General features: G+C 64.6%; 2 protein-coding genes across 8 annotated transcripts; both read left to right on the top strand.

Moving 5' to 3' along the window:
* The first annotated feature begins 766 nt into the window (after positions 1–766).
* On the top strand, positions 767–13,596 carry PALM (paralemmin). Of its 4 annotated transcripts, none has more exons than XM_071727692.1 (9): positions 768–945; positions 7,016–7,064; positions 7,910–7,990; positions 8,101–8,231; positions 8,913–9,036; positions 9,239–9,260; positions 9,438–9,500; positions 10,261–10,392; positions 11,322–13,596. In XM_071727692.1, the coding sequence occupies exons 1-9, from the start codon at positions 941–943 to the stop codon at positions 11,900–11,902; spliced, it is 1,188 nt and encodes a 395-aa protein (XP_071583793.1). In that variant the 5' UTR covers positions 768–940; the 3' UTR covers positions 11,903–13,596. The 4 variants fall into 4 exon arrangements, with proteins under 4 accessions (XP_071583794.1, XP_071583793.1, XP_071583792.1 ...); XM_071727690.1 differs by lacking the exon at positions 768–945 and adding an exon at positions 4,907–5,180; XM_071727693.1 differs by lacking the exon at positions 10,261–10,392 and having other exon boundaries at positions 767–945.
* Positions 13,597–13,902: 306 nt separating this feature from the next.
* On the top strand, positions 13,903–21,049 carry MISP (mitotic spindle positioning). Of its 4 annotated transcripts, none has more exons than XM_071727707.1 (5): positions 13,903–14,019; positions 16,914–19,039; positions 19,518–19,729; positions 20,051–20,089; positions 20,401–21,049. In XM_071727707.1, exons 2-5 carry the CDS (start codon positions 17,002–17,004, stop codon positions 20,485–20,487), a joined length of 2,376 nt encoding a protein of 791 aa, XP_071583808.1. In that variant the 5' UTR covers positions 13,903–14,019; positions 16,914–17,001; the 3' UTR covers positions 20,488–21,049. The 4 variants fall into 4 exon arrangements, with proteins under 4 accessions (XP_071583808.1, XP_071583809.1, XP_071583807.1 ...); XM_071727708.1 differs by lacking the exon at positions 13,903–14,019 and adding an exon at positions 14,906–15,016; XM_071727706.1 differs by lacking the exon at positions 13,903–14,019 and adding an exon at positions 15,491–15,686.
* Positions 21,050–21,909: the final 860 nt, after the last annotated feature.

Raw genomic sequence — 21,909 nt, 5'->3', positions numbered from 1 at the left:
CACAAGGGGTTCGTGCAGCGTTGTGGCTTCTCCCGGAGCGGAGCGGGGAATGGATTGGGGAAGGGAGAAAGCAGGCCCGGCTCCTCCTGTGCAGGACGAACCCCTCTCGGCAGAGACGTGGGAGCAGCAGGGCCCTAGCACATCACAGGATGTGGCAGTGTCCCTGGGGCTGGAACTGTGATGTGTTGGGACCCAGATCTCTTTTGGCCCCTCTGGAGTTCCCTCTGGCTCTATGCCAGTGCTGCTGGTGAGAGGCAGCTTGCTCCCCCTGGTCTGCAGCGCCCGGGGTGTCCTGGGGTGGGGGTGCAGAAGTCCCCTTGCCAGGGTGACCCTCCCAGCAGAGCCAGGCTCGCTCTGGTCCCCTGCAGCGGGCGGGTTTCCCAACAGCGGGTGCCAGAGGCCGGCTCGGGGCTTCCTGAGTCGGTTTGCCAGCGTTTGCCCAACGTGGCCGTTGCATTGGGAAATGGGGGAGCAGCGCGGGGGGACCCCGCTCCCCCTTCCCCATCGCCCCCGCCCTTCGCACCCTCAGGGCCGGGCGCCGGGGGTACGCGGGGGCCCTGGCAGGGTGGGCGGCCTTTAGCCGGGGCGGGGACCCTCCGGGACGGCCCGTCCTGCTCGGGGCCCCTCCAGCCCGCCCCCTCCGGGACCCGCAGCCGGGATACGCCTCGAGGCCCCTCCGCGCCCCCCGGCCGGGCGAGGGGCGGTGGCTGCGGTGGGCGGGGGGGGCCGCGCCCCGAGGCCGGGTGAGGGGCGGTGGCAGTGGCGGGCCGCGCCCGGCAGACGGAGCTGTGCAGGAGGGAGGCGGGAGGCGGCGGCACCGGCGCGGCCCCACGTCCCTGCGCATCCCGCCGCCCCGCCGGGGATGCCGCCGCCCGCCGGGCCCTGAGCGCCGGGACGCCGGCGGCCGCCGGCCCCGCTCTGCTCCGACCCCACCGGGAAGATGGAGTGAGTACCGGCACCCCCCGGGACCCCGTACCGGGCCGCGGCCCCCCCCCGCCGCCGGCTGAGCACCGCAGTACCGGGAGGGGGGGAGGGGGGCGGCTCCACAGTGCAGGGGCTCGGGACCCCCGCACCGGGGATGCGGGAACCTCACACCGCGGGCTGGCGGAGCCCATACCGGGGGCTCGGGTTCCCCCCGGTGTCGGGGTTCGGAACCCCTTGCACCCCTCTAAGCCTGAGGACTCAGGATCCCAAACCCGAGAGCTCGCACCCCCTCTATGCCGATGCTTGCGACCCCAAACCTAGGGGCTCATATCCCCCCAGATGCTGGGGCTCAGGACCCCGATACCGGTGGCTCACATCCCCCCAATGCCGGGGCACGGAACCTCGCTCCCGGGGCCTCCCGTCCCCCCGATGCTGCTCAGCAGGTGCTGCCCCCCCGGTCCCTGCCCTGCCAGGGATGCCGGCTCGGGGTGCAGGGGCGGAGGGCCCGGAGCGGGGGCTGCGGGGGGTGAGTCTCTGCTGGCAGCGGTGCGGGAAGCGTGGGGTGGGAAGGGCGTTTATTTTTGTGTTTTGAACCTGTTGTTGCTGCTGCGTGTGGGTGGCTGGGAGCTGCGGACCCCTCCCTGTGCCCGCACCCCCAGCCCTCGGCTGCGGGGCCCGGCTGCCCGAGGGGATCCTGCCGGGGGGACGCTCCCCGGCCCCGGCCTCATCCTTTGTGTGCCGCGGTGGGGCCCGGCCCCGTCGCTCCCTGGAAGGCTCCGGGCTGGGCTTGGGGAAGGGGGAAGCAGGTGGAGGCCGCTGGGAGGGGGGCAGCTGGGGACCATCCTGCTTGCGTGCTGGTTTTGAAGATTGGGTACAGCGGCGGCTCCCACGTGCAGCCCGTGGGTACTGGGAGGGCACAGAGCTGCTTGTGGGCCAGGACAGGGCTGGCCCTGTGGCACCCAGGCCTTTCCTTCCCTCCTCTGGCAAGCAAGGGTCCTCCCAGTATCTCCTGGGGTTGGCATCGGTGGCTTCTCCGGGGCACCCAGCCAGCCTGGGGCAGCTCCCTCGGCTCTTTGCCTTGTCCACATCCACTGGTCCTTGGCTAGCCAGACACCGGGTGTCAACAGGTCCTGCTCTCCACTGTCTGCCTCCCAGCAGGGGAGCCCCGTGGGGCTGAGGGTGCAGGCAAGGGTCAGGAGGGTGGGCTCCACGGGTTGGGGTGGGCTCTGACAAGCTTAGGGCTGAGGGTGACACAGGAGGCACCAGCAGGGGCTTGGGGATATTTTGGTGGAGGAGGGGAGCAGCTCTCCTTGATGCTAGGAGGCTGGAGGTTTTGGGGTGTGAAAGCTCACCAAGGCCAGGCTGGAGCTTTGGGCAGCTCCTTGGTGGGTCAGTCCCTCTAGAGAAGTTCATCTTTAGGGGGGAAAATGTGTGTGTGGTTTGCCAACAGGCAGCAAGGAAAAGGGCAGAACCAAGGGTGTGACATGCCCTAGGGTCTGGGACAAGGAGCTGCAGGGACAGGACATGGGGTCTCTGGGCAGGATAGTGCCCCAGGCTCCACACACTCCCTACTCCACCAGCACAACCCCTCTGGCTGCTCAGTCAGCTGCAGCCCTTTGGGAAGAGGCTTCTGAGCTTTTGGGCTGGAATAAATGTATAAAAGTTGTTGTTGGTTAAAATGGCCAAACGTGCTCCCCCAGGTGGGTCCAAGTTACGGGAGGGATCTGCAGCCCCAGTGCCCCTGCCCTGTCGGTCTTTCTCCCTTGAATCACAGCCTGGTCATGGGGAGGAGAGTGGAGATTGAGGAGAGTCTCTGGATGGGGGCCACACATTGAGGTGCTCCCCTGATGTGGGCCTGGCTCTGCAGCAGCTGCCAGGCATGGGAGAGCTTCAGCTCCTGGTTGGCCCTGGCACCAGCAGTGGCTGGAGGAGGGTCCTGGGTGCTGTGAGCTGCTGGTGCCCAGGGAGGTTTGGCTGAAAGCATCCAGTTCTCAACAAGGCTCTGCTGGTCTCTTCGGGGCTGCTCCTCCGTCCTCTGCTCCTGCTGCTACTGATGCTCATGAGCAGCTGGAAATTTTCCATCTCCACATCTGGCTGCACTGGTAGTTTGTCTGGGAATGTTGCTGTTCTCCCCTCCAGGTCTGGGGTCTCCTTGGCCTGGGAGTCTCCTGGTCCTGTCCTCCTGACCCGTCCCATCCCTGATCAAAAGCTGACAGTTGCACCTGGGTGAAGGAGGGAGACACAACCTGGGACCCGTTTGGGAAGGGGCTCAGGACTCTGCTCTCAGCCTGCCACTGGGAGAAGCAAAGCTCAGCTGAAGCTCCCCGGGCTGGGCTCTCACTGCCTCTCTCCCTGTGGGGTCTGGGCCATGCTGGGAGCTGTGCTGGGGCTCAGCTGAGCCCATCTCTGGCACTGGCAGTGAGGAAGGGCCGGGATGAAGGCCAGGGAGGAGACGTGTGCTGGGGAGGGTCAGGAAGAGGTGCAAAGCTCAGGGCTGGGGCAGAGGTGTTCACATGAGCCCCATTCCCAAGTCTGTCTTTACTCCATCTGGAAGCAGGCAAGCCCCCAGGCCCCAGACATGCTGCTCTCAGGGTGAGGGTGAGCCCGGGAGCACCCCAGGAGCAGACAGAGAAGCCAGGGCGGATCCTGCCCCAGCCAGTTGGTTCTGGTGGAGCATGGCTGGAGGTGGGCTGAGCCCAGACCCTCATCTGAGCACTGAGGACCAAGCTCAGGGACTGTCAAGGATGCCCTGAGCAGGAGAGCAGGCAGGATTGACATTCCTGCTGGCTCCTTAGAGCCTTCTGTGTGTCCAAGTTCATGTTGTTGGTGTGGGGGAGCTGTGCTGCCTCGTGTGAGGGGAACCCAGGGACCCCGGGTTGAAGAGGACCTGGGTGCCATGTCCTGGGCTGGCTCTGGGGCTGCCTATCCCGGCCCATCCGTGCTCCCAGACGTGGGGAGCAGCCAGCTCTGCTCTCATTCACAAACCATGGGGGAGTTTCCTGGTGAAGCCTTGCTCCTCTAACTGGAAGGGAGCTGGAAACCCAAGTGTTTGGAGGGCACTTGAACCATTGTTTGAAAGATCTGTAATTTTCCAATCAAACTCCCTCCCCAAGCCTTCGTTCATCAAATATTCATGGGATCCATTTTCTCCTGGCACTCCCAACCCACGTCTCAGCCTGAAGAATCAATCAGGCAGCTCCTCTTGCTCTAATGCATCCTGCGTTTTCAGGAGCCTGGGGCTGCGTCTCCTCCTCCCGCCTCCCCCCTCTCCCCCTGTCCCCATCCCCTCCCAGGGCAGCGTGGGGACGGCTCACAGAGTGGGATGATGGAGCCAGTGGTGGGGTGGGGGCACCCGGGGCCGGGCAGGAGCAGCCCCCACAACACCAGGACTGCACCCAGCTACCCCGCTCGGCTCCCGGTCAGCGCGGATCTCCTTCCATCCTCGCCCAAACCCCTGGATGATTTGCCTTTGCAGTCGATGCGTGCAGCCCCCCCCCCGTCTGCTGCAGCCCCCTCCTCTCCCCCCCGCTGCCATCCAGGCCGTTCGATAGCGTCCCTGCTGCTAATGGCTTCGTGACGGAGCTTTGCAGGCGCGGTCCCCGCCGCAGCGTCACTCCTGGCCCAGCTCCTGGTGTGGAAACGGGGGTGTAAATCAGCACCAGTCCCCAACGTTTACACGGGTCTGGGGCTCGCAGCAGGGCCCATCTCCCAGGGTCGTGCTGGTGGTGTCGGTGCAGGGGTTCGGCTGTGGCAGTGCCCTCCCAGTACGGGGCTCTGTCCCTGCCCTCCCCCTGGCTGGGAGCTGGGGGGGTGGGAGGGGAGCGGAGGTCAGGGGAGCGGAGGAGCAGCGTGAAACGGCTCTTCGCACATTTGGATGAGCTAATGGGAAAAAACAGAGGAAGGCAAATAAACATTATTGTTTCATGTCAGGCGGGGAAGAGACAAAAGGTCACAGGCTTCCCTTGTGATGGTCGGAAACGGCAGCATCAGCAGGGATGGAAAGGGCTGGAGAGCCCAGGGGAGCCCGGGCACCGGGCGTGTGTGAGCTCACACGTGTGTGTGGATCCACCCCCGGGTCCTGGGGCTGCAGAGGGGGAGCCCGGGCACCATCCCCCCCGGTGCCACCTGCATCCCCAGCCCATGGCTCTCCCCACCATGCTGGAGGAGCTGCCCTGGGACAGGCGGGCCTGGGACACATGTGCCTTGGACAGCGTCTGGAAACCTGGGAGGCTGTTACCCGGAGCTTGCGAGAGCAGGTGAAGTGAGGGCAGGAGGGGCTGACTTTGGGTTCTTGGGGTCCTGGTTGTGGGGAGCTCAGTGGTCCTGATCTCTGTGGTCCTGACTCCTGGGGTGGCTCTGGAGATCATGCTGGAAGAAGGCAAACCCTCCGGGGAGTCTCTGGTGGCCTTGGCCCGAGGGTGCTGGGCCCGAGGAGTGGTGGTCCCGGCCTCGGGGGACCCCTCCGCCTGCGCTGCGCATCCCCCCTCCCCGCGGCTCGCCCCGTTGCCATGGTGCCGTTGCCATGGCGCCGTTGCCATGGTGCCGTTGCCAGGGAACCGCCTCCCGGCTCGGCAGAGCCATCAGTCACCGGGGCAGGGGGATGCGGGGCCCCATCGGATCCCCAGGGACAGGGCACGGAGGGACCGAGGCTGGCTGGGGGCCTGGGACCCCTCCGCCTGTCCCCGTGGGCAGGGACCCGGCCTCCCTCTCAGCAGGGTCTGGGGGTGGTGGGTGAGCCTGCCCGAGGGGGGTTTGGGCTCCAGAGCAGGGCTGGGGCTCTCAGGCTGCTGGAACAGGGGGTGCAGCGAGGGGCATCCAGACGGTTTTGTGTCTCTCTCCCCGGGCCAGGAAGATTCCTGGCGTTCGACCCGGGAATGCAGAGACTGTGGCAAATAATGGAAAATAAAGGGGACTGAGGAGGGAGGAAAACCAGAACAGAACATTTTAGGAAAGTTTGGAGCTGTGAATGGGGCAAGATCCAGGAGAGAAACTGGCCCAAAGGCCTCCGAGTGTGGGGTGCCGAGGGTTGGGCTGGGGGGAGCCCGTGGGGCCTGGGGCAGCCCGGGGGACACTGGGGGGACACGGGAGCAGCCGGTGTGGAGCTGCACCTGTGAAACATCCACAGCGTCACCGCAGAGTCCCAAAATAACGGGTACACGAGTGTCACCTCCCCGGGTTGTTTTGCTGGCCGGGATTTCACGGTCTGCCGGGATCCCGGGGTGAGGGGAGGGCGGTGCTGAGCGGCTTTCGTGTAATTGCTGCCTTGGAGAATGGGGGAGGGGGCCCCCGGGGGGTCCCGTCGTCCCGGCAGAGTCCGTCAAATTTGCCAAGAGCCCAGGTCCTGTCCCTCCACGTGGCGGGGTCCTGCGGGGGCACAAGAGTGAGCCCAGCCCAGGGGGTGCCGTGTGGGGGACGCAGCAGCCCGTGCCCACCCCGTGTGTAAAACCATCTTTGGAATAAGCCCTTAATGACCTCCCGCCCCCCGCCCGGGGCCATCTGCAGCCTGTGTCCCCGGGAGAAGGGGACGGATCCGTGGGGCGGGGTGGGACGGAGAAAACCGGGGATGGGGGCTGTCGGGCCACCTCCTCCTCGCAGCACACCGGGGTCCAGCATCCGCAGGCTAGGGGCGGCGGTTCGGGGTCTGGATCCAGACCCGGGAGCACGAACCCCGGCCAGGGTAGGGATGTCTGTGCGTGTCCGTGTGTCCGTGCACGTGTCCGTGCGTGTGCCTGAGCGCAGCCCAAAAGGTCACTGTCTGGGAAAAGCATCTGCAGCCAAGGAATGGGCTTGGAATGGGAAGTGTGAGCCAGACGGAACCGCAGGGGAGCCAGAACCGTCCCGCTCCAGCCCCTCCGTGGTCACCGGTTCCATCTGCGCGGCGGGAGAAGCGGGTCCGGTCGCGCAGGGTCACCTCCGGTCTGGGACAGGGTGCCTGTCCCTGGGGATTTGCGGGCTGGGGGAGCTCTGCGGGTGGGGGGCACCCGGCTCCGGGGCGGCGAGGGGCAGGTGGGGTGTCCGGCTCGGTGCTGGTGGCACCACGTCCCTGCTCAGCCTCAGCTGGGCTCCTCACGTTCTCCCTGCTATCTTGCAGGGCTGTGGAAGCCACCACCCTTCAGCAGGAGCGGCTCCAGGCCATCGCGGTGAGTCCCCGGCGTGCACCGGACCCGGAGCCGTGTCCCCGTGTCCCCGTGTCTCCGCACCGGAGGGTCTCCATCAGCCGGACAAAGACCGGCGGGAGTCGTGCCGGGGTGTCCGGCCCCGCGGCGGCGTCGGGGTTTGGCCGCGTTGCTGGAAGAGGGGCGGGGCCGGGAGGTTTAATTAACGAAGCAGTGACTTAATGAGCCCCAAGTGAGAGGGAAGTGAGTGATGATTCCTCCCTAGCCTTTCCCAGGGAAAGGGAGGGCGCAGGATCTGTCCCTGCCCGCTATGGACTCCAGTAATTATATTAATTAGCGATCAGGGGGGGCGGCGCGGGGGTCGGGCTGGTTTTAAACCCCAGAGCAGCTCCCGCTGCCGCCGATCGCCGCCGCACAAAGAGCGAATTGTTCCCGGGCCGGGCCCGATCTGGAGCGGCCCCAGGACCCGCGCCGGGGGGGTGTTGGTTTCCCCCGGGGGACCGGTTCCTCCCGCGCTGGCAGTTCGCTCTGCGGGGCCGGCCGAGGGGACGGTGACAATTTGAGACGGTGAGCAGAGTCCAGGCTCTGCCCTGATTTCTCTGCACTCTCCGTGCCTCAGTTTCCCTCAGTGAGGACAGGGAGGTGACGTAGGGCTGGGGAGCTCCCAGGAGGTGGCTGTCCCCCAGGCCACTCTCGCAGCCTGCGGCATGGCTCGTGTCCCTGTGTCAGACCGCGTGGGAGCCCCTCGCCCCGGGCCTTGCTTCCCCCCCCTTCGGGGATACTGCCCTGGCCAGGAGGGAGGTGCCCCCACCCCGGCAGTGCCCGGCACCCACCCCCTCCCCACACCGACCCCTTCTCTGTCCCTCCAGGAGAAGCGGAAACGTCAGACAGAGATCGAGAACAAAAGGCGGCAGCTGGAGGATGACAGGCGGCAGCTCCAGCATCTCAAGGTGAGGGTCCCCTGACCCTCCCCCCCGGGCTGCCCCTGCTCCGGGACCCCCCCCCGGCTGTGGGATGGCAGAACGTGACAGACACACACACCCCTGCCCCTGCTCCCCAGTCCAAGGCGCTGCGGGAGAGATGGCTGCTGGAGGGGGCCCCGGCCTCCGGCTCCGAGGAGGATGAGGCCATGAAAAAGCAGATGCAGGAGGATGAGGTGAAGACCAAGGAGCTGGAGGAGACTATCCAGAGGTAACAGGGATGTGTGGGACTGGGGTGTGCTCGGGGGGCACCTGGGTTTCCCCAGAGACCCCCGAGCAGGCAGGAGATGGGTCAGGGGGAGACACCTCAGGCCCTGCCCAGCCCCCTCGTGCTGGGGCTGCCAAAAGTGGGAGGGGGCTGGGGGCACCAGGGAGGTGTCCCGGCAGCCCTCCCAGCCGGCAGGAATGCCATCAGTCATGGCTGTGCCGTTAATTGCCGAGTGCTGGTGCAGAGAGGGGTCAGGCACGAAGGGGCCTTTGTGTGAGCCTAATGGCGCAGTGCATTCCTCTGCCGGCGCCTGGCGGGGCACGGCAGCGAGGGGGGCTCTGCCGGGGGGCACCGCGCCGACCGGGAGCCATCCCTGACACTGACCCCCCAGGACACAGAGGAGCAGAGTGGTGGTGGCACGGCCTGGCTCTGTGCCACTGAGCCAGGGCACTGGCCAGTGTGTGGCAGGCCCAGGGGTCACTGCATGGGGACGGTGAGCTGGGGGGGGATCACGTGTGGGGTTTGTCCCTATGTCCGTGGGGGATCTTCTCCCATCCCCTTGGCCGAGCTCTGCCTGTCCATGCCTGTGCCTCCTGAGCCCCAGAGCTGATTTGAGCCTTGCCCCTGTGCCATGTTGCTGCCTCAGGGCTTCCTACAGCCTCTCAGCCCAGTCTTTCCCCACAGGCTGGAGAAGGAGCTGGAGATGCTGGAGAACAGCAGCTCAGCAGCTTCCACCAAGGAGAACCTGGTGGAGGTGGCAGCACTGGCCAAGGAGGAGAAGCCTGAGGCTGTCCCCAACACACAGAAGGTGGGCACAGCCACTGCCTGCAGAGGGGAGCTGTGGGGGTGATGAGGTCACACCAGGGCACCGGCACAGCTGCAGTGCTCAAGTTGGTCCCCTGCGTGTCCCTGCCACCCCCAGAGCCTTTGCCCTGCCCGCCCTGTGCCAGAGGGTCTTGGGGGGGTGGTGGGTGCTTGGCAGCTCCTAACCTCTCCCTTCTGTTTTGCAGAGTCCCCTGGGCACAGTCAAGGGTAGGTGACCCTCAGCTCGGCCATGGTGACCTCCCACCCCCTCCTGCTGCCCCGGGGCTGGGGTGGATGGGTGGGGGGAGCCGGGGCAGCCACATCCCCACGTCCCTGTCCCCCCAGGCAGTGGTGGTGGGAGCTTCTGTCCTGGCTCAGGCAGTCTCCTCTCTTCTCTGTCCCCAGCTGAGAAGAAAGTCTCCAGCAGCCCCATGAAGGTGGTGGAAGGCACTGACATGCTGAAGGCAGGTAGGTGCTGCTTGGAGGAGCTCTTGCTCCCTCCTCCCCGCTGGCTTCCCCCTCCTGCTGGCTCGCTGCCCCCGCAGCTCTGCCGCCACCGCTCCACCGCTCGATGGCTTTCCAGGCCCAAGGCACAGATCAGATATTTGCAGTCAGAGGGTTTGTTTGCGCTTTGGCCCCCGTGGCTGGTTAGGGGGCTCGCCCCATTCCGTATCTCTGCTCTGGTTCATCCTTCTCCTCTCGCTCTGTTTGCGGCTTCTCAGCGCACGGGAGGGGAGCAGAGCGCCGGCTGCGGCGCGGCTGCCGTGGGTCCTCGGAGCAAAGTGACCCGGGCTGAGGCCACCCCGGTGCTGGCGGGGACCGGGCCGGGAGTGACAGAGATGTCGAGGACCAACCCCCTCCGAGGGGGCTGCTCCAGCACCAGGACTCTCACTGGAGGATGCCGCCTCCTGCAGCCACCAGCCTGGCTCCAGCCCAGCGCCCCGTGGCCGGCACTGCTGACCAGACAGACAGACGGACGCTTGCCAGGGTGCCCGGGGGAGGCAGAAGCCGTGGGGGTGAGGTGCTGCTGGCAGCGCTGGGACGGTGACGGCCCCTCAGGTCCCAGTAGGGCTGTGCCCGGGATGTCACACCCACCTCTGCCATTCGCCACTGACCGCTGCTGCCTCGCTAACACCGCTGCCACCGCACCCTGCTGCACCGCACCTGCCCTCCGAGCAGGGGCTGGGGAGGGCCAGGGCTGCCGTAACGCGCTGTGTTTGTGTCCCAGCCATGTACTCGGTGGAGATCACGGTGGAGAAGGACAGAGTGACTGGGGAGACCAAGGTCCTGTCCAGCACCACACTGCTCCCCCAGACCCACTGTCCACAGGGGGTCAAAGTGTACGAGGATGAGCTGAAAGGTACGGCCTGGCCCTGCCCACGGGGCCCCCCTGCAGCCTGGGGCAGACGGTCCCTGGTTTGCACAGCGTGATGGAGAGCAGAGAAGATGTGGAGCCGAGTGGTGGCCGAGTGGACCAACCTTCCAAGGAAATGGTGCTGCACCAGCAGCCGGTGCCATCCAACACCCACGGCCATCCCAGGGCAGGCTGGGCTTCACCACCACCAGCTGCCTGGCTCATCCCCAGCTGCTCTGGGATCCCTGTCTCCATGGATGGTCCAAGGAGCCACCGCAGCAGCACCTGGCCTGGGGCAGGGTGCTGTTGGTCCTGGGCCTGCTGGCCCTGCCTGGGCTGGCCACGGAGGCTGATCATCGTGGGATGCCCCCAGGGCAAGTGGAAAACATGATGAGCTGGAGGCAAAGCAGCGGCAGAAGAGTCCTGTGCCCTCCCAGCACAGGGCCATGGGGTGCCATGGGCAGCAGGACATGGTGGGATGTTGTGTGACAGCACCTGCTGAGCCCTCGCTGGGGTCTTGCAGATGGCAGCAGTCATCTGCTGCAGAGCATCGTGCTGGCCTGGTGAGCTGGGTGCCAGCCTGCTGTGGCCAGCGTGGCCAGCTTGGCAAACTGTCAGTGACTTGGCAGATGGCTGCAGCTCCCAAAGGGCTCACGGTTTGAGGTGCTGGAGGTGCCAAGGGCCGAGGATGGTTTTTCACGTTGTGCTTTTTTTCCAGCCTCCCTGTCTGCTGTTGGGCAGGGCTGGGGGTTCCGGCTGAGGGAGGTCTCGGGGGGCTGTGGCCATGGTGTCAGCACCTTTGGGGAGGGGAAGCTGCAGCTCCCACCCTCACAGGAGCCAAGCCCGAGTGGGCTGTGCCACCGGGAGCTTTTCCAGGTCGGATTGTCCCCCCCACACTGAGTCCCCCCCTCACCTCCCTCCTCTTATCTCTGCAGTGGTGCATGCGGTGGGCGCCGAGGACGGGGCCCTGCAGAACGGAGCCCACCCCCTCAGCTCCTCCGAGGTTGATGAACTCCTGCACAAGGCGGACGAGGCTACCCTGAGCGAAGCTGCCGGGCGTGAGACCCCGGCCAAAGCTGGCAAGGAGCCCGGCAGTACCCCGGGCAGCCAGAAGCCGACGCCACGGCGGGAGATCACAGGGCTGCAAACCAAGGCACGGGAAAGCAGCACGGTACCGGGCGAGGGGACGGAGCCAAGCCGGGAGCAGCCTGTCACCATGATCTTCATGGGCTACCAGAACGTGGAGGATGAGGATGAGACCAAGAAGGTGCTGGGGCTGGAGGGCACCATCAAGGCCGAGCTGGTGGTGATCGAGGACGCCGAGAGCAAGCCGGAGCTGGCACGCAAGGACCACGCTCCACCCAACGGCACGGCGCTGGAGCCCGTGGCTGCCCCGGCCCCGGCAGAGGAGACCCCAGGTGGGCAGAAGCCAAGCGGCAACGCCGCGGACACCAAGGAGGCCGAGCAGGAGACAGACACGAAGAAGCAGCGCTGCAAGTGCTGCACGGTGATGTGAGCCCCACTGACTGCCCCCGCCGAGCCCCCTCCGTCCCGGCCCCCCGCTAGCCAGGCCCACCGTCCCGGCATGCCGGGCTCCTTCCCCCACCGGACACGGACCCTCCTTCTGCAGAACCGGGGAAGTCCAACACGGCCGCAGGCAGCAGCGAACCGCGGCTCCCCTCACCCCGTCTGCCTGCGCCAACCCCACCAGCGCTGCCGCTCGTATTTATTAGAGACACCCTCACCCCACGGGCTGCCCACCCCTGCCCTGTGCTGGAGCCCTCCTGCAGCCGATGCTGGAGCCTTTCCCTCCTCTCACCGGCAACTTCCCACCCTCCCTCGGGACAGAGCCGGCCAGGCCGGGGATCGGAGGACTCCGCTGTGTCTGTAGAGGACTCCCGGGGCGCCGGCGGTCAGTGGGACCCATGCCTGGCCCAGCCGGTGGCAGGCACGGGGCCAGTCCCTCTCCACGCCTCCATCATCCACTTGTCCTGCGGGAAACGGCCCTGGGCTGTCCCTCCCCTGCTGCCCACAGATGTCCCCTCTCCGTCCCGTGCCCCCCAGGCTCCCCAAGCCGTGAGCCCCTCGGGGATGGAGCACATCAGGGTGAAAGAAGGGCCTTGAGGGCAGTGCTCCCCTCTTGGTGCTCAGCCACTGTCAGGAGCTCAAAGGCAGCCGTGGGCCACACATGCTCTGTGGGGTCAGCCCCAGCCAGTCCCCACGGCTGTGAGTGGGAGACCCTGCCCGGCCCCCTGTGTGGGACCCAGCACCCAGGCTCTGGCACTGGTGGCTGCCACAGGCTCTGGCACGGCCGTTCCTCCTCCCAGCTGCCACAACAGCATCACGGGCTGTGCCAGCCAGGGGGGCTGGACCAGGTGTCCCTGTCCTCGGGTGATGTGGGTGGCAGTGGCAGTGAGGCGGGGGGAGCTGGGGCCTCCCCTGTGCCTGCGGTCACAGCTTTGCAGAGCTGCTTTTTGGGACCCCAGGCTGCAGCATCGGGTCCCTCAGGTGAGTGGGGCAGCCCAGGTCACCCCCAGCATTGGGACTGGGAGTTGCTGAGGGTCCAGTGGCCCAGGGAGGGTGTCCCCATGACACTGTGTCCATTCCAGGACTGCCAGCATCTTCCCCGCTCCCCCACCCCATGCCCTGGTCCTTCAGCCGGGGTTTCACCACCAGCACCAGCGTTTCGTCTCCACTGAGACCCCCCGGGGCAGCGGGGAGTGCGGGGACCCCTCAGCAGGACCCATGGGTGCTGAGCCCTGCTCAAACCCTGGGTGCTTCTGCCGCAGCAGCTGGCACATCTCCCCCCATTGCCCTCCCTTCCCCCCAGCCCCTTTCGTGTGAGCTGTGACCCCCACCCGGGACATCCCAGTTGCCCTCAGTTACCACCCGGGCTTCAGTTCTCCCTCCAGGGCAGGGACAGGGATGGGTGGGGGAGGCAGGGGGGGGGCTGGCAGTGCTGCCTTGCCAGCCCCCCCCAACCCCCGGGGGAGGGGGTCCAGCCCCGCCGGCACTGAGCAGAGCCCGGCACATCCCACCCGCCCCCCCGGCAGCCCCCGCCGCCCCCTGCCCGGCCCCGCTGAAGTGCACTTCCCGCTCCTGAGCTTCTCACTTGTGCCGAAGCCGTTTGAAGTTTTCTCCCTCCCCGAACCCCCCCACCCCCGTTGTTTGTAAGACCCGAACTGAGCAAATAAACCGTGTGACCGACCAGCCTGGAGCCTCCGACCGGCGGGTGGGAGGGGGTGGGATAAGAAGGGGGATGCTGGGGGTGATGGGGACGTGCCCAAGAGCCACGTGTAGGGGCATTTCTTCTGTCACTGGTGGTGACACAGGTTTCCCACGCTGCCCAGTGCTCCTGACCAGGCCCCATCACCAGTGATGGATCCTTCCTGGGGGGCCCTGGCTGTGCCCATTGCCAGCCTCGGGATCCGAGCCCACACCCTGCAGCAGGCGTGGTGAGCTCCTGGCTCCCGGCATCGCCCGTGGACTTTGTCTCAGCCCTGCGGTAAAACCGGCTCCGTGTACCTGCCCAAAACCACAGAGCCACCTGGTAACCACAGCGAAGCCACTGTCCCCACGCCAGCGAGCGCCGGAGCCGGCAGCCAGAGCGGGGCCTGGGGCACCAAGGGCCAGGTAGGGGGTAAGCGGGACCCCGCGGGGCCAGCCGGGTTCTGGCACGGTCACCGGGCTGGGGCCACGGGAAGTGGCAGGGGGCTGGGAGGGGCTGTAGGGCAGGAGTGGGCTGCAGGGACACAGTGCTGTCACAGGAGGAGGACAGGGACCTCCTGCCCCACAGCATCACCCACGGTGTGAGAGCTCTGGGTGACAGCGGTGCCGCCCGCTCTGCCAGGTCCAGCAGCCACGGCCACTTTGCCATGGTCTGGGCCAGGCAGCACCAGGAGGTGCCCATGGCCACCATGGTGGTCACAGCAGAGCCAGGGCTGTCACAGCAGCTGCCCTGGCCTGGCCTGTGCACACACTGGATTATGGGGCAGCTGGGCTGGGAGAGGCCCTGTGGTGTAACCAGGAGCACGGGGACTGGCACGGCTGCTGCCTCAAGCCCCACAGGGTCCCCAGTGGCACCACCGTGTTCCTGGGGACAGGGGCTCTGCCCTGGGCTGCCTGGTGCAGACTTGGGGGGCTGCAAGGACATGGGGAGGACAACCGGCTGTACCCCCCTGGGCTGACCCCCATCCCTAGGGAAGCTCCAGCATTTTCCAGGGGTGGCCGTGCCCCTGTTTGGGCTCCGGTTGGGTGACAGGCAGCCCTGGTGGGGAGAACTGAGGAAGAGCCAGAGGGCACTGGTGGATGTTCCAGCACGTTGGTGCATCAGCACGCCGGGGGACGGGCACGTGCCGTGGGCCAGGGGCCAAGGGCAGCCCTCCCCCGTGGGAGCAGTGTGAGGGTGGTGTGGGGGGGTCGGGAATGGGCCATTGAACCGCAGCCAGCGCTGAGCCCAGCGCGGTTCTTGGAATTCCCCGCAGGCTCCAGCTGAGCCCTTATCAGGGCCCTGCAGCCCTGCCTGCCCCACGGCCCCCACACCCCATCACCGCCCGCCCCACCGCTCCCCAGCAGACACGGCTCAGCTGGGAGCCCCCAGGGGACCCCCGCCCCGACAGCTCCCTGGACAGTAAGTGCCGCGCGGTTGGGGCTGGGGTGAGGGCTGATCCCCCCAAAGCCCCTGAGGGTTCGGAGCCCACACGGGATCTGGATACAGCGAGGGAGGTGCTGGCTCTGTCGTTGGAGGTGACAGGCTGGAGGTGACAGGCTGGAGGTGACAGGCTGGTGGCACTCCGGCAGCCGGTGCACACCTCGCACCTCAGTGAGTCGGGGAGCACCCGCAGCTGTTTGAGTGGGGGGGTGGGTGCACTGCGGGGCTGCTGGACCCCCCGGGATGGGGGGGACCCTGGAAAACTCCCTACCCCTTTCTCTGTGTGTGTGTGGGCCCAGCCAGGCTGGAGGATGCTGCCAACCACTGGCTCTGCACAGCAACTCCCCGTGGCGCTGGGCTGGGGGCAGCCCGGCACAGGGGGAGTGAGCCCGGGACCCCCACACTCCTGGAGTGTCAGGCAGCCAGGCCCCAGCCCAGCGGGATGGTTTTGGGTGCTGCTTTGGGAGGGGCCGCGCTGCGTAGTGTGGGGCCGTGAGCCCCGATAACAGCCCGGCTGGTTTCTCGGTTCCCGCTCCAGGGATCTCCAGAGAGGAACCTCTGACCCCTCCCAGCGTGATAAGAGGGGTGGGCAGAGAGTTTTCACTGCCTGGGTCATCGGGGACTATAAAAGAGCAGGAATGAATTCCAGGTAGGAGCAGGAAGAGGTTATGGGAATTCGGCAGAGACGGGCAGCGGAGCTGAACCACCCGGCTGGGCTGGGGGCATTGCCCAGGGACCACCCAGCTGCCCCCAGTGAGCCCTAATTGCATCCAACAAGCCACAGCTACCCCCAGTGAGCCCAAACTGTCCCCATCCCAGGAAAGGCTTCAATTTTCTCTGCAGTTGCGGTTTTGCCCCTGGAAGAAGGAGGTGAGCGCAGGGGCTGTCACCAGGTGCTGCAGGGATGGAGCCACATCAGGGCAAAGCCCTAGGGAGGGTCCTGCATCCAGAGGAACCTGACCCCTGGGCATCACCCAGGCCCTGCCTGCCCCTCTGTGGCCCCACTCCCGGTTTCTCCCACTCTCTGGAGTGGGGCAGCCCTGACCTGGTGGGCCAGGAGAGGTGCTGGCAGGGTTGTGGCTGTGCCTCAGCAAACAGGAGGTTGAGGAGGTGCCCATGGGCACACCCGGGGTTATGTCTGTCTGTCGTCTGTCTGTCTCCAGGCTGGGCTGGGGATGGTGTTTGTAGTGTGGGGGGAGATGCTGCCCCTCCCAGCCCTGGTGCTGCCATCCCACCCAGTTACGGCCCAGCTGGCACAGGAGACTGGGGAGTTTCATTCCCGCTTTGAGTCACAACCGGGTTAAAGTCCTCTCCTTTTTATGGGACATGAAACCACATTTATGGTCCCCATCGTTTCAATAGCTTGGCTGTTTGGAGCCTCTTTCCCATAAACCTGCAAGGAGTAATTCCAGGCAGAGCTGGGCCTGGAGCTGCCTCCACCTCTCCCTGCCCTGAGGTGATGGCCCTGGTGGCCAGGGACCCCTCCTGGTGGTCCCAGTGTGTGGTGGGACATGAGGGTGGCTGTCCTGGGGCACTGCCCTCAGCAGTGTGGGTGATGCTGGTAGCCCGTAGCAGGCTGGGCTTTGCTTTAGGCTCAGGACACAATGGGGCTGGGATGGAGGTGGAAGGGGGGCATTGGCTTCAGGGCAGCTCCTGTTGGGAATGGTGCTTGGGGCTCTGACTGCTTCAGCCCCACAGCCTGGTGGGTTTTGGGAGTGAATGACACAGCTGGTTGGTGTTAGTGTCTGTCCCTGGGGCCCGGGACCCCTCTTGGTCACTGGCCAAGCAAAGACAGTTTGTGCCAGCTTAGGACAGGAGCTGCACATCCCAGCCCTGCTCCTGCTGCTGCTCCTAACAACTCCTCTCCCTCCTGCAGGGCCAGCCAGGTTCTGCCCCAGGTGAGCCCGAGCCTGAGCACAAACCCAAGCAGCGTCACCAGGCCAAGTTCTGACTCCTCCCTGGACATGGACAGGGTCACCAGGCACCTGGTCTTCCAGCTCCCACAGACCTCGCACAGGCACGACTATCACAACGCTCAGCAGGGCAGCTCGCTGGCAGAGAGGAGGGCTGACAGTGATGAGGATGTGTTTGGCTTGGCTCAACGCAGCAGCCAGAGAGTGGAATATGGCTACGGATGGAGAACGAGGTTGAAATCACCCTATTCTTTCCCCGATGATGGAAAAGATGTCTGGACCCCATCCCCAGACAGGGAGTCCAAGCTGGAGGTGGTGAGGTCAGGAAGTCTGTATGACCTCAGGGCTTACAAAGGTGAGAGGAAACCCTCGAAGCTCTATGATGAGGATGAGGAGGAACAAATCAGAGTCCCTCCACCACACATCTCACCAGAGAAAGCCAGGGAACTGGAGGATGAGAGAAGGGAGGTCATCCGGAGCCAGGTGATGAGGAAGAGCTCCACCATAGCAGAGCGATGGAGCTCCATGGATGAGCTCAGCTCCATAAACACCAGCAGAGGCAGCCCGAGGGAGAGCAGGACGAGCAGCTTCTCCACCAGCTTCTCAGTATCCTTTGACAAACCTTCCTCGGGGGGTGCAGTGACGCCAGTTGACCCTGAAAATATTGACACGGAGCAGATCAACTTCTCAGCTGCTCGGCAGCAGTTCCTGATGCTGGAGAAGACCAACCCGGGCTCTTTTTTCAGCCCAGAACAACAGGTCATGTCTCCAAAGCCAGAGTCAATAACAAAAGTCTCTCAGCAAGAGTGGCATAGTCCTGAGATGTCCACGAAGGCTGTGAGAGGTTACGGTAGCGCCGGTGCATCCAGCCAGGGCAGGACGGACAAGAGCGTTTACCAGGTTTATAATGTGTCCTACAAGATGCCTGTGAAGGAGGAGATTTATGCTCACAGAAGGGCTGATACGGAAAGATCACATCCCACTGGGAAAATGTTCAGCTTGACTAAAGCATCTTCCAGAGAGGACCTGGACTCTGGCTTGGGTGAGATGTATAATGAAGTCAGCGCAGGCTATGCCAGTGATGGAAGCACATCTAACGAGCTCCTCAACGGCCTCGGGGAGCTGAGGAGCAGCAACAATGGCCTGGGCAAGGAGACAAAGGTCAGCAACGAGACTCCCATCGAGCGGGAGATCCGCATGGCGATGGAGAGGGAGGAGAACCTCTGGAAAGAGAGAGGGATCCAGCGGCTGACCTCCGGCAGCGAGCTGGTGGAGATCCAGACCAAGCCTCTCCTCTCCATGCACACCTCTCCCGGCCCGGGCAGGAAAGGAAAGGACAAAGGCCGAGCTTCCCTTTACGTCCAGAGGGAAATTGAGCAGGAAACCAAGCGCGAGGAAGATCTGAAGAGGCAAGGGAGGCTGCTGGGGACCTATGACAAGGGGACACAGCAGGAGCTGGACGAGCGCCGGAGGGTGTTTGAGCGGGAGGAGCCTCCCCCCCAGAAGCCCCCCCCTGTGAGGAAGGCAGACGAGCGGAGGAGCTGGGTCCATGACTTCGGGACGGAGCCTGTGAACCACAGCCCCCAGCACATAGAAGACACCAGGGGTGGGAGGAGCCTTTCCACCTACACCAGCACCAGCACCTTCCAGCTGCCCACCCCACGCTCCGCCACCAGCAAGACCCAAGACCAGGGCCGGGCGTCCCAGCGCGTTTCCGTCAGCAAATGGGGGAGTGAAGATCCCTGGGGGGGCACAAGGCTTCCCGGCTCCACCCCGAGCCCCGACCACTTGGCTGTCGTGCCCAGAGAGTACTTCTCCTTGCCCTTCTGGAAGCCCAAAGTCTCTTTCGTTGACGAGATGGGGACGCAGAGCCCTCTGAGGAGGGAGGATGGCCGGGAGGAGCAGTACAAGCTGAGGACATGGAAGGCCCAGACGTCGTCGCTGATCGAGGAGGAGATCCGGAGCGACCTGCAGAGGGAAGAGGAGCTGCAGGAGCAGAGGCGCCGGCAGCGGCAGCTGATGGACGGCAGCTCCCTGGTCGGCACGGATGGCTTTCCCCAGGAGGGCTCCCGCTCCCGGCACAGCTCTGGTAAGGACGGGAGGACGGTGGGCTGGGTCAGGGGTCAGTCCCGGGGCCATCGCTCCTGCCCCCCTGTTGCTGGTGGCTCTGGGTCTCAGGAGGAGACATCAGAGGGCACAGAGGTGGCACTGTGGGGTGCCTGTCCCCAAGGACCATCCAGCTCAGGCAGGTGGGTGCTGCTCCCACCTATGGACACTGAGGGAACAGCCCAGAGAGCAGCACAGCTGCTGATTCCAGCACTGGTCAGATTTTGGTGACTTTGTGTCACATTACTGCAGAAAGTGGTGCTGGAAGGGCCTAGAAATGCCCAGCTTGTGGTTTTCCCTCCCATTTCTCCTGACAATCCCTGGCTGACCCAGACACAGGGTCCCAGCACCACCAGATCCTCTGACCCTGCAGGTGTGGGGCAGGAGCCTTGCTCTCCTGTGGGCACCCACCCCTGGGAGCAGCCCTGGTCCCTCACCCCCTCACCCTCTTTCTCTTGAAGCTGCCTCAGGTGCCAGTGGCAGCTACTCGGTGTCCAGGTCTCCAGATTCCACTCCTGCCCCGCAGCAGGCAGGGGTCCTGGGGCTGATGTCATCCTTCACCCCGCTGCGAGTGGGTGGTCCCTCCCCGGGCAGCACTGAGACCCTCACCCCCAACTCTGCACGTTCCAGTCCCTTCGAGGAGCAGAGGAAGAGGGTGAAGGAGGACGGAAAGGTGACCGTGCTGGGGATAATGGAGCTCGGGAGAGGAGGTGACTGGAGGGGGTTGTGCCCTGCTCCTGCCCAGAGCTGGAGGTCCAGTTGCTGGGCTTGGTGGGAGACCTGGAGTGGAGGCTCCAGCAAGGGCCCTGCTGCTGGGTGGGCCTGGAGAGGAGCTGCAGCTTCTTCCTGAAGAGGGGTCCTGGCCCAAACTGCGGGGAGGGCAGGACTGCATGCACTGTCTCCTCACCCCCCCCATTCCCCGATCCAGCTGCCTCTTGGATATTTCCCTGTGAGGTTGCCAATGTCTGAAGCCTTTTCTCTCCCATTCCCACAGTATGCTGGCATTGAACCCGTTGACAAGATCAACACGGAGGTAAAGGTTTGGGAACCTGGGAGCTCTGCTTGCACTACCCTGACTTTGCTCCCTGCTGGGGGGCTGAGGGGATGGGTGGGGGTCTGGGGTCCTGCAGGGCCATGGGCATGGTGGGGGTGGGCGTTGTGTTGGGCAGCAGGTGCTGTGGGTGCTGCCAGGTGGATTTAACCCCAAAATAGCAGAGAGGGAGGGGGGCAGGGAGGATGGACAGATGACACAGCTTCTGTCTGGGTGGGCAAGTGGTGCAAAAAAAGGATTATTTATGCAAATATCATCTTTCTAAGAAGCTGCTGTGCCTTGGGTGTGCTTAGGTTGTGGAAAGCACCAGAGTGATTCGCCACAAGAGCACCATGGCCCAGCGCTGGGAGGCCGGGCAGTACGTCAGGGATGAGGACTGAGGAGGATGGGGCCACTGGGCTTGGGGATGTCCTTGTCCTCTTTGGGACCGACTGACACACGACCCGAGTACCAGGCCAGTTCAGCTCCTGGTACCAGTTACCAGCAGAATCAGACTCATAAACTGCAAGTCATACCTGATTTTAATGTAATAGATGATCCTTCCCGTGCAGCAGGTGAGCTCAGTCCTTCCCCCTCCCTGCCAGGGGAGGGAATACTTTTTTTGTCTTTAAGAGTTGGGAAAAATTTGGATCACTTTCAATCACTTCTGTGAGGAGAGAGCTAGACGAAATCATACGGTAATTTCACTTCTTTCCCATTGGAAGCTGTGTCTCTGGCTTACAAAAAGCTATTTTATTTCTAAGTGGTTTTAGGTTTCTAAGTTCCACAACCTCAGGCACGGCCTGGGAGGGAGCCTGGGCTGGGATCAGCATCAGCACCGAGCCGGGAAATCAACGTTTCTGCTTAACTCCTGTGGCCTGCAGAGATGCAGCAATGGGACATATATTATGTATAAATGCTGTTTATTTTGCTAATTTATTAAAGACTCCTTGCTCTCCCACCAAGCTGCCTGGTCCGTTTAGTCTCTGTGCTCACTCGGGTTTGCAGCAGGAGTTTCAGGTGAGCCCTAGAGCTCATCTCCGGGGCCAAACCCTGGGAGGGGGTGAACGGAACGGATGCGTCTCCCGGGGATGCTCCTGCGGCCGGGGGCAGCAAGGGAAGCACCGGCCCCGTTGTCCCCCCCACCCCCCCCGCTGTCGCTAGGTGGCTCCCGGCGAGCGCACAGCAGCGGGGCCAGCAGCACCGGCACGATGGCGACCGGCAGAGCCCCCCCCCCGGGCCGGCACCGCCAGGCTAACCCCGTGCAAAAAGAGGCAAGAAAAGGGTTTTGCAGCCGCTCCTCGGCGCTCCCTTCGCTCCCTCGCCCCGGGCTGGACCCCCGGGAACCGCCCCCATCCCCTCCGGGAGGGGCCCGGGCAGCACCCACCGCCCCGGGGCTCTCCGAACACCCTGATCAGGAGTCGGTGGGAGCTCTCAGCCCTTGCCCCGGGTGCTGCTCGTTTGCGTGAAGAGCAATTAACTGGGAACCGAGGTTATCAAGCGGGAGGTGCTCAGGTGCTGCCACCGCTGGGGCTCAGGGTCCCTTCTGAGAGTCCTTACGGAGCTCTGGGAAAAAGGGATGAGCAGAGAGCAGAGCAAAGCCCACCCCCCCGGGGGATTCCTGTGGGGCTGGGTCCCAAACACCATCCGTGCTGCAGTGTGAGGAAAGCTGGAAGAAACACCTGAGTGAGTTTGCATTTTTTAATTTATTTTTTTTATGGCTCTGTAAGCATCTGTAAGTTACTTGATAGTTTTAAATGTTGCTTAATCGGGACTGATTCTGGCAAAGGGTTTGACCACAGAGGGGTGTGTGCTGTGACACA

The sequence above is a fragment of the Heliangelus exortis genome, chromosome 28, assembly GCF_036169615.1.
Source record: "Heliangelus exortis chromosome 28, bHelExo1.hap1, whole genome shotgun sequence".
NCBI lineage: Eukaryota > Metazoa > Chordata > Aves > Apodiformes > Trochilidae > Heliangelus > Heliangelus exortis.
The sequence above is the reverse complement of the archived record's forward strand: the minus strand, read 5'-3'. Positions and strand labels throughout refer to the sequence as shown.

What these genes read in the sequence shown, in the direction of transcription:
- PALM (XM_071727690.1), top strand. Translation starts at nt 5,065, where the DNA reads ATGGCTCTCCCCACCATGCTGGAGGAGCTGCCCTGGGACAGGCGGGCC. An exon ending in CCCGGAGCTTGCGAGAGCAG is followed by an intron (nt 5,181 to 7,015) that starts GTGAAGTGAGGG and finishes GCTATCTTGCAG; the next exon opens with GGCTGTGGAAGCCACCACCC. An exon ending in CTGGAGGAGACTATCCAGAG is followed by an intron (nt 8,232 to 8,912) that starts GTAACAGGGATG and finishes CTTTCCCCACAG; the next exon opens with GCTGGAGAAGGAGCTGGAGA.
- MISP (XM_071727706.1), top strand. An exon ending in CCGCTCCCGGCACAGCTCTG is followed by an intron (nt 19,040 to 19,517) that starts GTAAGGACGGGA and finishes TTTCTCTTGAAG; the next exon opens with CTGCCTCAGGTGCCAGTGGC. An exon ending in TTGACAAGATCAACACGGAG is followed by an intron (nt 20,090 to 20,400) that starts GTAAAGGTTTGG and finishes GGGTGTGCTTAG; the next exon opens with GTTGTGGAAAGCACCAGAGT.